General features: G+C 44.1%; 1 protein-coding gene across 2 annotated transcripts; it reads left to right on the plus strand.

Annotated features, from left to right (window-relative positions):
• The first annotated feature begins 763 nt into the window (after positions 1-763).
• LOC123143335 (dimethylnonatriene synthase) lies at positions 764-2,577 on the plus strand. 2 transcript variants are annotated; one of them, XM_044562217.1, is made up of 2 exons: positions 764-1,694; positions 1,768-2,577. In XM_044562217.1, the coding sequence occupies exons 1-2, from the start codon at positions 777-779 to the stop codon at positions 2,404-2,406; spliced, it is 1,557 nt and encodes a 518-aa protein (XP_044418152.1). In that variant the 5' UTR covers positions 764-776; the 3' UTR covers positions 2,407-2,577. The 2 variants fall into 2 exon arrangements, with proteins under 2 accessions (XP_044418152.1, XP_044418153.1); XM_044562218.1 differs by having other exon boundaries at positions 772-1,694; positions 1,780-2,577.
• Positions 2,578-15,328: the final 12,751 nt, after the last annotated feature.

The raw sequence follows: 15,328 nt of genomic DNA on the forward strand, positions 1-15,328 counted from the left end.
GCTGGCTCATGTCAACCTCTCACTGACCATAAGACCGCTGCCATTCACATGTCCCGATACTGCGCCTAGTTGGTGGCCAACTCTCCTGAGCTACTTCCAGACGACGACGAGTGGTGCAAGAGCTTGTACAAGACCGTCAAGAAGAAGGCCGAGCACATCCTTTTGCCGGAGTGTCAACAGCTAAAGTGGAGTATCAGCAGTTGGTGGAGCTGATGAGCGCTTCACAGAATCATGAGGTGCTCAAGGATGGTGCCAAGCTCGGACAACAGTTGGCGGAGCTGAACCAAGGAGAGACCAACAAGGGAGACGCGCGCGTGTCACACGGCATCTCTCGGCTCATCCACCGGTTGATTCGTAGGAAATTCGACTGTGGCATGATCAGCTCACTGCTCACGGATGGATGCGGCAGCGCACCGCTCCTCCAGACGGCTCGACTGATTGATACCCGCCCGTTGTTCTTTATAACTTTTGTCCTTTACGATCAAGCAATGTAGTAGTATCAATCAGCAGTATCGGCACGCCACCGCATGGGACATGTGGTTAGCAAAATCGAAATTCATATAGCAGTATTGTCACGCCTTCTTGAGGAAGATGGGCCATCCTGATTGAGAGGAGGGCTGGAGACTTGCAGTTGGCACGCGCGTCTTGTCCAGAATAGTGGAGGAAGATATATAATTGGGGTAGGCGTGTTGCTCGTAGATACCGATAGACCGATAAACTAGCAGCCGTCCCGTCATCAACCTTGCAAGTTAGAAACCAGCCCCGTCTCCAAATTAATGGACGTCACGGCATGGGCATGGGCCTCCTTCCTGGCCGTCGTCCTCGTCGTCCTAACCATTCTCCGCCGTGGCCGTGGCTCGCAGCCGCAGGGGAACAGGCTTCCACCAGGACCGAAGCCGTGGCCCGTGATCGGCAACCTCAATCTCATCGGCGCGCTGCCGCACCGCTCCATCCACGAGCTGTCCAAGCAGTACGGCCCGTTGATGCAGCTCCGGTTCGGGTCCTTCCCCGTCGTGGTGGGCTCCTCGGCCGAGATGGCCAGGTTCTTCCTCAAGACCCACGACACGGTGTTCGCCGACCGGCCAAGGACCGCCGCCGGCAAGCACACCACCTACAACTACTCCGACGTCCTGTGGGCGCCCTACAACGCCCACTTCCGCCGCGCGCGCAGGCTCTTCGCCACCGAGCTGTTCAGCGCGGCGCGGCTCGAGTCCTACAAGCACATCCGCCACGAGGAGGTGAGCGCGCTGCTGCGCGACCTGGCCGCGGCCGCTCACGGGGCATCTGGCCGTGCCGTGCCGCTCAGGGGACACCTCTTTGCGGCGACCAACGGCATCATCTCGCGGGTGGTGCTGGGCAAGAAGTACGCGGAGAAGGAGGCAGGAGGCTCGGCAGCCATGGCGCTGGAGGATTTGTCGGGCTTAATTGAGGAGTTTTTCCTTCTCAACGGCGTGATCAACGTCGGCGATTTCATTCCGTGGTTCGACTGGCTGGACCTGCAAGGGTACGTCCGGAGGATGAAGAAGTACAGCAAGAAGATGGACCGCTTTCTCGAGCATGTCCTGGAGGAACACGAGGAGCGCCGGCGTGTCAAGGGGGAGCAGTTCGTGGCGAGGGACATGGTGGACGTGCTGCTGCAGCTCGCCGACAATCCTAACCGGCTTGACCGAGACACCGTCAAGGCTCTCACTCAGGTGCGCACTCCTAGCTTGATTCTTCCTTATTTCCAGCCAGGTTACATATACACGATCGTCGATCAGGATTCAGGTATGCATGCAGGAACTTATCGTCGGGGGTTCAGATACCTCCAGTGTAACCATGGAGTGGGCGATGTCGGAGGTTCTCAGGAACCCTGAGGTCTTGGGCAAGGCCACCAAGGAGCTCGACCGTGTGGTCGGCCGTGACAGGATGGTCATGGAGAAGGACATCCCAGACCTCCCTTACATAGAGGCCATCGTGAAGGAGGCGATGCGCATGCACCCGGTGTCGCCCATGTTGGCGCCCCACCTCGCACGCGAGGACGCGTCCGTCGACGGCCACGACATCCCCGCCGGCACGCTCGTCCTCGTCAACGTGTGGGCCATCGGCCGTGACCCGACCTATTGGGACGCGCCGGAGGAGTTCCGACCAGAGAGGTTTATGGGGAGCAAGATCGACGTGAAGGGGCAGGACATGGAGCTGCTACCGTTCGGGGCCGGCCGCCGGATGTGCCCCGGGTATAGCCTGGGACTGAAGGTGGTGCAGTTGATCGTCGCCAATCTTCTGCATGGCTTCACGTGGGGGCTCCCTGACGGCACAACGATGGAGCAACTCAACATGGAGGAGATATATGGGCTCACCACTGCGCGCAAGTTCCCGTTAGAGGCAGTGGTGGAGCCTAAGCTCCAAGAACACGTCTTCTCGTAGCGCCGCCGCCGCAAAAATGCTAGACTCACGCATCATTACGGAGGTTCTAGTCATTGTGGTATACGACTTCTAGTCCAAGTCAGTTTTATACCCCTACCCTAAGTCGGTTTGTACCCTCTTATATACTCTTGTATGCCGCATCAAATCATCAATAAGCAACAGTTTTATTCAGATTTCATGGTATCAGATACCGGTCCCAGGGTTTAGGGTATGGCTCCGCCAACGCCACCGCCGCCGCCCGGCTACTTCGAGCGCCGGGCCGCACTCATCGCCAAGTCTGCCAACGCCACGGCCGCTTCTCTCTCGGCCCTCACCATAGCTCCACAAAACTACCCTGCACCGATCCTCGCCGCACCAATATCTCTTGCTGACACAATCTCCGACGTCAGCCCCTACATCCCCATAGTTCTTGATCTCGCCGTCCACAACTACTATCATTGGAGACATCTCTTCGATCTCCACCTCGGCCGCTGCAACCTGCGCTCGCATGTCGCCGCCAACTGTCTTCCCCGCCCCGACGATCCGCAATGGTTGAAAGACGATCTCGCGATCGTCCAGTGGTTCTACACCCACATCACCACCGAGATCTTCAACATGCTCGATCACGACGGCGCCACCGCTGCCAACATCTGGCACTCCCTCCGTCAGCTCTTCCAAAGCAACACCGACGCTCGGAAAAACGCTCTCCACACCGAGCTTCGCAATATGGTGCAAGGAGACGCCCCGGTGAACCTGTTCTGCCAGCGCGTTAAGACCATTGGTGATGAGCTCCGCGAACTCGGCGATACAGTTAGCGACTCACAGCTAATCAATATCGTCGTCGTCGGTCTCAGCGAAGACTTTGACAAGCAAGCCTCGTTCATACCGATGATACGGCCCCCTCCTACCTTCGCTGAAGTTCGTTCCTTGCTACAACTCGCGGCGAAAACACAAGCTCGCAAGGACTCTCGCCCCAAGGTCTTTCATGCTGCGGCTCGTCCTCCTCTGTCGTCTACACCAGCGCCGCCTTCCAGGCCGGCTCCTGCCGCCGGGCCGTCCGCATCGTCATCTGTTGGCTGGCGTCCTAGTTTACATAGGGAGCAGCCAAAACGCATATACATAATACGAAGGAAACAACCACCTGGTGAACAGATTGACCAGATCGGCACCTTATTCAGAAAATTAAGTTAACTTTATTTTTTTTGATGTACACAAATCCTATCAAGAATATATGTTTACTCAATAAGCTACATGAAAACATATTTACTCGATAAGCTACATGAAAATAGAGAAAGGGCTATTGATATTGTAAATTATATACGGAAATACTTTGTCTACAAGATTAGTTCTGTTAAATTTGCACCTGTTCATGAGAGCTAAAACTGTGTCCTTGCCTCATGTACGCAGCTAAGGGCTGGCACATGATAGGTAGAGTATCCTTCTATTTACTTCTTTCCCTATCTTTTGCAGCACCACTTAAAATCTTTGGATTGTATATCTTTAACTGTTTGATTCATCTTCATAATACTAAATCAATATCATTAGAATCATTATAACCCTCTGTTCTTAAATATAAGTGTTTTTAGAGATTCCACTACAAACTACATACGGATGTAGCATCATATGTAAATTTTTGCGAGGTTCATATCATATGTATTTGGTGTTATATATGTTCATATATTTTTAATATAAATTTGGTCAAACATTACAAAGTTTGACTTAAGACAAACCTAATATGCCAAGTAAGAAAAAAGGTTGGATTATTTATATATAACATCCAAAAGTAGCACATGGCTAGATGGGTATGTTTAGGAGTTGAGGTGATGACTGAAACAATTGGATAACATTTTACATATCAGAGTCGTATGTTAAAATCTCAACCATAATCTCTTGTTATGGTTGAGATACTGATATGTTGAGATACTGAAAGCCATATTTTAAAATGTTGACAAATCTCATGTTACATGTATTTGTGTGCATTTTAATTTGATATAAAACTTTTTTTGGTGAAACTATCTTTATATTCACTTTTAGAAAAAGTGTGTTGTTTCCAGTTCAAAATCAAATTATGTATGGGCCTGATTTTCTCCACGAACCTAGCAATGGTGATTATGCGCAAAGCATTTATAAATTATTGTGTTGTTTTTAATATACTTTCAAATTGCTTTGGGGAAGTTTTAATGAAAATATTAAATTATTAATTAACTAACAAGCTTATGTACAATCAGTATATATAAATCCCTTTCTCCTTCAATTAACTTGCTGCTTATTTAGTTTGTGCAAGTGTAACACTACACATTGGTATAATTGCAGACTACTATACCTTCAAACTCGAAAACTAACTGCATTCTATTGTCCTTTATCGCAAACTATAAATTTTAGCGGCTTCGTAAAAACCAAATTTTATGAAATTGCATAATTCTAAGAAAATTATTAAATAATGTGTTCTCCTTAAAGAACTTAAAAATTTCTAGCCCGCACATCGGGCGGGCCACTGTACTAGTTGACTAAACAGTTATATTCTCATGCCATGCACCTTACAAGTGTTGTCATTGTTGTGTAGTTTCCCACACTTATATTCTGTCTAAGCTGCTTTGTCTTAAATAGATATGATTCGAACTGTATCTATCTTGATTTGGCAACATAAACTAGAATGATATAGACCATACAGTGACCATACTACATAGATATATGTTTGTTTCATGCTGTTATCCTGTCCACCTTACTACTGAACTGGTTTACCAAAATGAGTTTCATATACTACATTGTAAACCTGTGATGTGTTTGTTTGTTTCTCTTTTAGAACGCGGATAAAATATTGGAGAAGAGTACCCCGTTATGCAATGGTACATGAAGTAATGCAGATAAGGTTCAAGATAGTGAGACATCCATGTTGGTCACCAAGAAAGCTGATAAAAACTATATTGAAGACACTGAGACAACCCCAAAGTCCTGTCTTGATGTTGTGTTTGAGTTACTGGCTACTACTGCTGGCACCAGCTCTTCGAACTCGCTGCCTGAATCAGTTCGGCTTCTTGAGTCTCAACTTCAAGCTGAAAGACATCGATCAGATGTTATGCGACAGGAAGTCGAAGGACTGAGGAAGTCCCTGCAGAATTCAGATGCATATTTTCTGGTGCAACAACAAGTGCTGGAGGATTTAAGCGCCAAACAAGAGAAAGTTAATAAGCTTGCTAAGCATCTTGCCAGCATTATGGGTACCCAGGATATTGTTTCTTGAGCTCTTCTGAAGTGGTTTCAGTTCTGGACTTGTTTTGCTGTGGCGTTTATATGCTGCTTTGTTCCCTATATTTGCACTGATGGCGAACTTTGATGCCCAGTGGATGTAATATGTGTAATAGCCGTGATAGCCTCGCGTAAGTTGCTTGCCTATTTATTTCCTTATTGTCTTGTTTATTTGTTTTCTTGTGGTCAGTGCAGTTCTTTTTCCGCTGTTTGCTAGTGGCCGCAATAACCTATTTTTTAAAACTAGGCCACATTAACCATGGGCTACATATTTACTGTAGTTAACATGGGCCTCCTACGGGCCGTAAAAACAATGGGCCTTCTAAGGGTCGTAGAAACAATGGGCCTTCTACGGGGAGTAGAAACAATGGGCCTTATACGGGCCGTAGACACAATGGGCCTTCTACGGGCCGTATCATCAATGGGCCTTCTACAGGTCGTATGATCGGTTGGCCAAACATGGGCCAATAACAGACCACATTATGGCCGTAAATGGGCTAGAGTTGAAATCGTCCGTTCATGGGCCGACCATAATGGGCCGTATTTGATGACGCTATGAAAACGGCCCAACGTATTAACGGGCCACAAACGGGCCGACTGTAACCACGAGCTGAATTTGGCCCACAAGCAGAAAATGACAGTAACGGGCCGAAAGTAAACGAATGCTAGAAATGAGCCCAAGAATAAATGGGCCCTGAGAAGGCCGAAAGATAACATGGGTTGGAAACGGCCCAACGGAATAATGGGCCGTTAATGGATATAAAGTGATACACTGTTTATTACGGGCCAGTTTTACCATGGGTCGTTAATGGGCCGAGGGTTACTAAGGGCCTCATATGGGCCGAAAGACGTCATGGGCCATACATGGGCCAGAAGTTAAAACGGGCTGGAATTATATTGGACGGCCTAGATGACGCTACTGGGCCTAATTCGGATAGGCCGTAAACGGGCCCTGGGTTAGCAGGCTGTAAATGGGCTATATGCGAACAGGTCGTTAACAGGCTTGCCGTGGGCCGGCCCGCCACCTTTTGACCAAGTCAAACGGGCTGGCCTTTTCAAAGGAATGGGCCTCTGTTGGGTCGTGCCACGTGTCGACGTATCATAGGCGCTTTGGGTCCAATGAGTGGATGACATCTGTCCCAACGGCGAGCCAACACGTGTTCCCTCCAGCCAGTGATGATTTTACACGTGGAAAATCCCCATTGGTCGGGGCTGTTAACGGGTTACCGGATCCAAAACCGGACCCAATAGCTTAACGGCGTTCCGTTACGGTGGATGCCACGCGTCGGTCACCCTTGACGAAAGCACTTCTGTGACGCACGATTTATCGTCATGGAAGTGGACACTTCCGTGATGATAATTTTGGTAATGTCATGGAACACTTCTACGACAGCACAGGTATGACTATCTTGATTCTATCATAAATTTGTAATGGATGTACATGCATGATAGAAAACGTGACCTACTGTGACAAACACGTATCATCACGGAAGTGTATTTTTTGTAGTGATAGTTTCCCCACTCATCTCTGCACACTGCTGCTGCTGATCCTCCACTCATAATCATCACTCCGGCGTCAACATGTAAGGGAATGTAGTATTTCAAAAAAAATTGCCTACGATCACGCAATATCTATCTAGGAGAAGCATAGCAACGAGCGGGGAGAGTGTGTCTACATACCCTCGTAGACCGAAAGCGGAAGCGTTTAGTAACGCGGTTGATGTAGTCGAACGTCTTCGCGATCCAACCGATCAAGTACCGAACGCACGACACTGATAACCCACAAGTATAGGGGATCGCAACAGTTTTCGAGGGTAGAGTATTCAACCCAAATTTATTGATTTGACACAAGGGGAGCCAAAGAATATTCTCAAGTATTAGCAGTTGAGTTGTCAATTCAACCACACCTGGATAACTTAATATCTGCAGCAAAGTATTTAGTAGCAAAGTAATATGGAAGTAACGGTAACGGTAGCAAAAGTAATATGTTTGGGTTTTGTAGTGATTGTAACAGTAGCAACGGAAAAGTAAATAAGCGAAGAACAATATGTGAAAAGCTCGTAGGCATTGGATCGGTGATGGAGAATTATGCCGGATGCGGTTCATCATGTAACAGTCATAACATAGGGTGACACAGAACTAGCTCCAATTCATCAATGTAATGTAGGCATGTATTCCGAATATAGTCATACGTGCTTATGGAAAAGAACTTGCATGACATCTTTTGTCCTACCCTCCCGTGGCAGCGGGGTCCTAGCAGAAACTAAGGGATATTAAGGCCTCCTTTTAATAGAGTACCGGACCAAAGCATTAACACATAGTGAATACATGAACTCCTCAAACTATGGTCATCACCGGGAGTGGTCCCGATTATTGTCACTTCGGGGTTGCCGGATCATAACACATAGTAGGTGACTATAGACTTGCAAGATAGGATCAAGAACTCACGTATATTCATGAAAACATAATAGGTTCAGATCTGAAATCATGGCACTCGGGCCCTAGTGACAAGCATTAAGCATAGCAAAGTCATAGCAACATCAATCTCAGAACATAGTGGATACTAGGGATCAAACCCTAACAAAACTAACTTGATTACATGATAAATCTCATCCAACCCATCACCGTCCAGCAAGCCTACGATGGAATTACTCACGCACGGGGGTGAGCATCATGAAATTGGTGATGGAGGATGGTTGATGATGACGACGGCGACGGATTCCCCTCTCCGGAGCCCCGAACGGACTCCAGATCAGCCCTCCCAGGAGGTTTTAGGGCTTGGCGGCGGCTCCGTATCGTAAAACGCGATGAATCCTTCTCTCTGATTTTTTTCTCCCTGAAAGTGAATATATGGAGTTGGAGTTGAGGTCGGTGGAGTGTCAGGGGGGCCACGAGGCAGGGGGGCGCGCCCAGGGGGGCAGGCGCGCCCCCCACCCTCGTGGACAGGGTGTGGGCCCCCTGACGCGGATTCTTCTTCCAGTATTTTTAATATTTTCCAAAAATATGTTCCGTGGAGTTTCAGGTCATTCTGAGAACTTTTGTTTCTGCACATAAATAACACCATGGAAAGTCTGCTGAAAACAGCGTCAGTCCGGGTTAGTTCCATTCAAATCATGCAAGTTAGAGTCCAAAACAAGGGCAAAAGTGTTTGGAAAAGTAGATACGACGGAGACGTATCAACTCCCCCAAGCTTAAACCTTTGCTTGTCCTCAAGCAATTCAGTTGATAAACTGAAAGTGATAAAGAAAAACTTTTACAAACTCTGTTTGTTCTTGTTGTTGTAAATATGTAAAGCCAGCATTCATGTTTTTGGCAAATATTATGACTAACCATATTACAATAACTCTTAGGTCTCATGTCTACTCATATCAATGACATAATCAACTAGCGAGCAATAATAATAAATCTCGGATGACAACACTTTCTCAAAACAATCATGATATGATATAACAGGATGGTATCTCGCTAACCCTTTCTGAGACCGCAAAACATAAATGCAGAGCACCTTTAAAGATCAAGGACTGGCTAGACATTGTAATTCATGGTAAAAGAGATCCAATCATAGTCATACCCAATATAAATTAACAGTAATGGATGCAAATGACAGCAACGCTCTCTAGCTAGTGCTTTTAATAAGAGGGTGATGACTCAACATAAAAGTAAATAGATAGGCCCTTCGCAGAGGGAAGCAGGGATTTGTAGAGGTGCTAAAGCTCGATTTTGAAATAGAGATAAATAATATTTTGAGCGGCATACTTTCATTGTCAACATAACAACCAAGAGATGGCGATATCTTCCATGCTACACACATTATAGGCGGTTCCCAAACAGAATGGTAAAGTTTATACTCCCCCTCCACCAACAAGCATCAATCCATGGCTTGCTCGAAACAACGAGTGCCTCCAACTAACAACAGTCCCAGGGGAGTTTTGTTTGCAATTATTTTGATTTAATTTGCATAAAGCATGGGACTGGGCATCCCGGTGACCAGCCATTTTCTCGTGAGTGAGGAGTGGAGTCCACTCCTCTTGAGAATAACCCGCCTAGCATGGGAGATACGGACAGCCCTAGTTGATACATGAGCTATTCGAGCATACAAAACAGAATTTCATTTGAAGGTTTAGAGTTTGGCACATACAAATTTACTTGGAACGGCAGGTAGATACCGCATATAGGAAGGTATAATGGACTCATATGGAATAACTTTGGGGTTTAAGGGATTGGATGCACAAGCAGTATTCCCGCTTAGTACAAGTGAAGGCTAGCAAAAGACTGGGAAGTGACCAACTAGAGAGCGACAACAGTCATGAACATGCATTAAAATTAATAAACATTGAGTGCAAGCATGAGTAGGATATAATCCACCATGAACATAAATATCGTGAAGGCTATGTTGATTTTGTTTCAACTACATGCGTGAACATGTGCCAAGTTGAGTCACTTAAATCATTCAAAGGAGGATACCACCCCACTATACCACATCACAACCATTTTAATAGCATGTTGGCACGCAAGGTAAACCATTATAACTCATAGCTAATCAAGCATGGCATAAGCAACTATGATCTCTAATTGTCATTGCAAACATGTTTATTCATAATAGGCTGAACCAGGAATGATGAACTAATCATATTTACAAAAACAAGAGAGGTCGAGTTCATACCAGCTTCTCTCATCTCAGTCAGTCCATCATATATCGTCATAATTGCCTTTCACTTGCACGACCGAACGATGTGAAAATAATAAGAGTGCACGTGCATTGGACTAAGCTGGAATCTGTGAGCATTCAATAAACAGGAGAAAACAAGGCAATATGGGCTCTTGGTTAAATCAACAATAATGCATATAAGAGCCACTTCAACAATTTAATCATGGTCTTCTCCTATCGACCCCCCAAGAAAAGAAAAGAAATAAAACTATTTACACGGGAAAGCTCCCAACAAGCAAAAGAAGAACGGGAAATCTTTTTGGGTTTTCTTTTTAATTATTACTACTACAGCAAGAAAAATAAACTAACTAAAAGCTACAACTAATTTTTTGGTTTTTCTTAAGGTTTATTAAACACACAAGAAGAAAGCAAGAAAAAGAAAATAACCTAGCATGGATATTACAGTGAAAAAGTATGAGCACCGACATCTAGCAATGAGTGTGTGAACATGAATGTAATGTCGGTGAGAAATACGTACTCCCCCAAGCTTAGGCTTTTGGCCTAAGTTGGTTTATTGCCACGGATGGCCTGGTGGATATCCATAGTTGTAGCCGGATTCGTACTGTGATGCGGCAGTTATTGCCTCCTGGGCTGCAGCGTGGCGGCGAGCTGCCTCCGCCCTCCTCTCGTACTCATCTGCCTCCTCTCTGGTAATAAAATGTCTTCCTTTTGCTTGATAATCAAAGAAGGCAGGAGCAGGGAGAGTAATACGGACAGCACGACGTCTCCTCACAAATGAACTAGTGAGATAGTGGTACTGGCTGCACTTTTCTCCCTCGAAGTTCACAAGATCAGTGTTACGCAAATACGCGTTAAATTCTTCCTTGATTCCCGCTCGATCCATAAAGCCTTCTGAAGGCCATTCACAAGGCCGCACTGGAGCGTCCCTTGGTGGCTCATCATCGGCATCGCGCATTGCAAGCCTGGGTCCTTGCTTCCTTGAAGGACCACCATGGAACATTTTCCTAAGCATATTTCTTCCTCTGAAAAATTTCTGAAATTTTTAGTAACTTCAAATAAAAGTGAACCAAGCTCAACAAAATTGATAGCAACTACTCCTACAAGTGCCTAGAGACTATATCATGCATTAGAACTACTTGGAACCATATAAATTTGACATGCAAGCTCAAGAACATGGTCACCTAGGCAGCACAAATTTGCAATGAATAAAGCACTAGAACAAAAACTAATTGGACCAATGGAGGAGTCACATACCAAGGAACAATCTCCCCAAGCAGTTTTGTGAGAGGTGCTTTGAGCAAGGAGATCGAAAATCGCAGCAAAATGAGCTAGAACTCGTGCTTGAGCTGGACGGTGATTTTTTTGGAGGAAGAAGAAGTGTGTGGGTGCAGGAATAAGTGGAGGGGGGCCACCATGGGCCCAAGAGGCAGGGGGCGCGCCCTGGACCCTCGTGGCCAGGTGCTTGCTCCCCTGCTGTGTTCTCAGTGCCAGATATTCTCAAATATTCCAGAAAAAAATCATATTCCATTTTCAGGGCATTTGGAGAACTTTTATTTTCGGGGTATTTTTATATTGCACGGATAATTTAGAAAACAGACAGGAAAATACTATTTTTGCTTTATTTCAACTAAATAACAGAAAGTAAAAGGAGGGTACAGAAGGTTGTGCTTTCTAGTTTCATCCATCTCATGCTTATCAAAAGGAATCCACTAACAAGGTTGATCAAGTCTTGTTAACAAACTCATTCCGAATAACATGGAACCGGAGAAATTTCGAATAACACTATGTTACCTCAACGGGGATATGCACATCCCCAATAATAAGAATATCATATTTCTTCTTGACAGTAGGAAGAGGAAATTCAAAACCTCCAAAAATAATCGATGGAATTTTTCCAGTAGAATTGATATTGTGGACTTGAGGTTGTTTCCTCGGAAAGTGTACCGTATGCTCATTACCATTAACATGAAAAGTGGCATTGCCTTTGTTGCAATCAATAACAGCCCCTGCTGTATTCAAAAAAGGTCTTCCAAGAATAATAGACATACTATCGTCCTCGGGAATATCAAGAATAACAAAGTCCGTTAAAATAGTAACGTTTGCAACCACAACAGGCACATCCTCACAAATACCAACAGGTATAGCAGTTGATTTATTAGCCATTTGCAAAGATATTTCAGTAGGTGTCAACTTATTCAAATCAAGTCTACGATATAAAGAGAGAGGCATAACACTAACACCGGCTCCAAGATCACACAAAGCAGTTTTAACATAGTTTCTTTTAATAGAGCATGGTATAGTGGGTACTCCTGGATCTCCAAGTTTCTTAGGTATTCCACCCTTAAAAGTATAATTAGCAAGCATGGTGGAAATTTCAGCTTCCGGTATCTTTCTTTTATTAGTGACAATTTCTTTCATATACTTAGCATAAGGATTCATTTTGAGCATATCAGTTAATCGCATATGCAAAAAGATAGGTCTAATCATTTCAGCAAAGCGCTCAAAATCCTCATCATCCTTTTTCGTGGATGGTTTGGGAGGAAAAGGCATGGGTTTCTAAACCCATGGCTCCCTTTCTTTACCGTGCTTCCTAGCAACAAAGTCTCTCTTATCATAACATTGATTCTTTGATTGTGGGTTATCAAGATCAACAGCAGGTTCAATTTCTACATCATTGTCATTACTAGGTTGAGCATCATCATGAACATCTTCATCAATATTTTCACTTGGTTCATGTTCATTACCAGATTGTGTTTCAGCATCAGAAATAGAAATATCATTTGGATTCTCAGGTGGTTCAGTAATAGGTTCACTAGAGGCATGCAAAGTCCTATCATTTTTCTTTTTCTTCTTCTTAGAAGGACTAGGTGCATCTATATTATTTCTCCGAGAATCTTGCTCAATTCTCTTAGGATGGCCTTCAGGATACAAAGGTTCCTTAGTCATTTTACCAGTTCTAGTAGCCACTCTAACAGCATAATCATTGCTCTTACTATTTAATTCATTGAGCAAATCATTTTGAGCTTTAAGTACTTGTTCTACTTGAGTGGTAACCATAGAAGCATGTTTAGTAATGAGTTTAAGTTCACCTTTAACTCTAGACATATAATCACCCAAGTGTTCAAGCGTATCGGAATTGTATTTCAATTGTCTACCAAAATAAGCATTGAAGTTTTCTTGTTTGACAATAAAATTATCAAACTCTTCTAAGCATTGTCTAGCAGACTTATAGTGAGGAATATCACCTTCATCAAATCTATAGAGAGAATTTACCTTTACTACCTATGTTGGGTTATCAAGACCATGAGTTTCTTCAATAGGTGGAGGATTAAGATCATATGTTTCTTCAACAGGCGGTAAATTAAGACCATGTATTTCTTCAATAGGAGGTAAATTCTTAACATCTTCAGCTTTAATACCTTTTTCTTTCATAGATTTCTTTGCCTCTTGCATATCTTCAAGACTGAGAAATAGAACACCTCTTTTCTTCGGAGTTGGTTTAGGAATAGGCTCAGGAGTGGACTCAGGAAGTGTCCAATTATTTTCATTTGTCAACATATTATTCAATAGAATCTCAGCTTCATCCGGTGTTCTTTCCCTGAAAACAGAACCAGCACAACTATCCAGGTAATCTCTGGAAGCATCGGTTAGTCCATTATAAAAGATATCAAGTATTTCATTTTTCTTAAGAGGATGATCAGGCAAAGCATTAAGTAATTGGAGAAGCCTCCCCCAAGCTTGTGGGAGACTTTCTTCTTCAATTTGCACAAAATTATATATATCCCTTAAAGCAGCTTGTTTCTTATGAGCAGGGAAATATTTAGCAGAGAAGTAGTAAATCATATCCTGGGGACTACGCACACAACCAGGATCAAGAGAATTAAACCATATCTTAGCATCACCCTTTAATGAGAACGGAAGTATTTTAAGGATATAAAGGTAGCGGGTTCTCTCATCATTAGTGAACAGGGTGGCTATATCATTTAATTTAGTAAGATGTGCCACAACAGTTTCAGATTCATAGCCATAAAAAGGATCAGATTCAACCAAAGTAATTATATCAGGATCAACAGAGAATTCATAATCCTTATCAGTAACACAGATAGGTGAAGTAGCAAAAGCAGGGTCAGGTTTCATTCTAGCATTAAGAGATCGCTGCTTCCATTTAGCTAATAATTTCTTAAGATCACTTCTATCATTGCAAGCAAGAATGGCTCTAGCAGATTCTTCATCCAAAACATAACCCTCAGGCACAACAGGCAATTCATATTTATTAGGGGGAGAGTCTTCATCATCACTATCTTCAATATTATCAGTTTCAATAATTTCATTCTCTCTAGCCCTAGCAAGTTGTTCATCAAGAAATTCACCAAGTGGCACAGTAGTATCAGGCATAGAAGTAGTTTCATCATAAGTATCATGCATAGCAGAAGTGGCATCATCAATAACATGCGACATATCAGAATTAATAGCAGAAGCAGGTTTAGGTGTCGCAAGCTTACTCAAAACAGAAGGTGAATCAAGTGCAGAGCTAGATGGCAGTTCCTTACCTCCCCTCGTAGTTGAGGGATAAATTTTTGTCTTAGCGTCTTTCAAGTTCTTCATAGTGACCAGCAGATATAAATCGCAAGTGACTCAAAGAATAGAGCTATGCTCCCCGGCAACGGCGCCAGAAAATAGTCTTGATAACCCACAAGTATAGGGGATCGCAACAGTTTTCGAGGGTAGAGTATTCAACCCAAATTTATTGATTCGACACAAGGGGAGCCAAAGAATATTCTCAAGTATTAGCAGTTGAGTTGTCAATTCAACCACACCTGGATAAATTAATATCTGCAGCAAAGTATTTAGTAGCAAAGTAGTATGGAAGTAACGGTAACGGTAGCAAAATTAATATTTTTGGGTTTTGTAGTGATTGTAACAGTAGCAACGGAAAAGTAAATAAGCGAAGGACAATATGTGAAAAGCTCGTAGGCATTGGATCGGTGATGGAGAATTATGCCGGATGCGGTTCATCATGTAACAGTC

The sequence above is a fragment of the Triticum aestivum genome, chromosome 6D, assembly GCF_018294505.1.
Source record: "Triticum aestivum cultivar Chinese Spring chromosome 6D, IWGSC CS RefSeq v2.1, whole genome shotgun sequence".
Lineage (NCBI taxonomy): Eukaryota > Viridiplantae > Streptophyta > Magnoliopsida > Poales > Poaceae > Triticum > Triticum aestivum.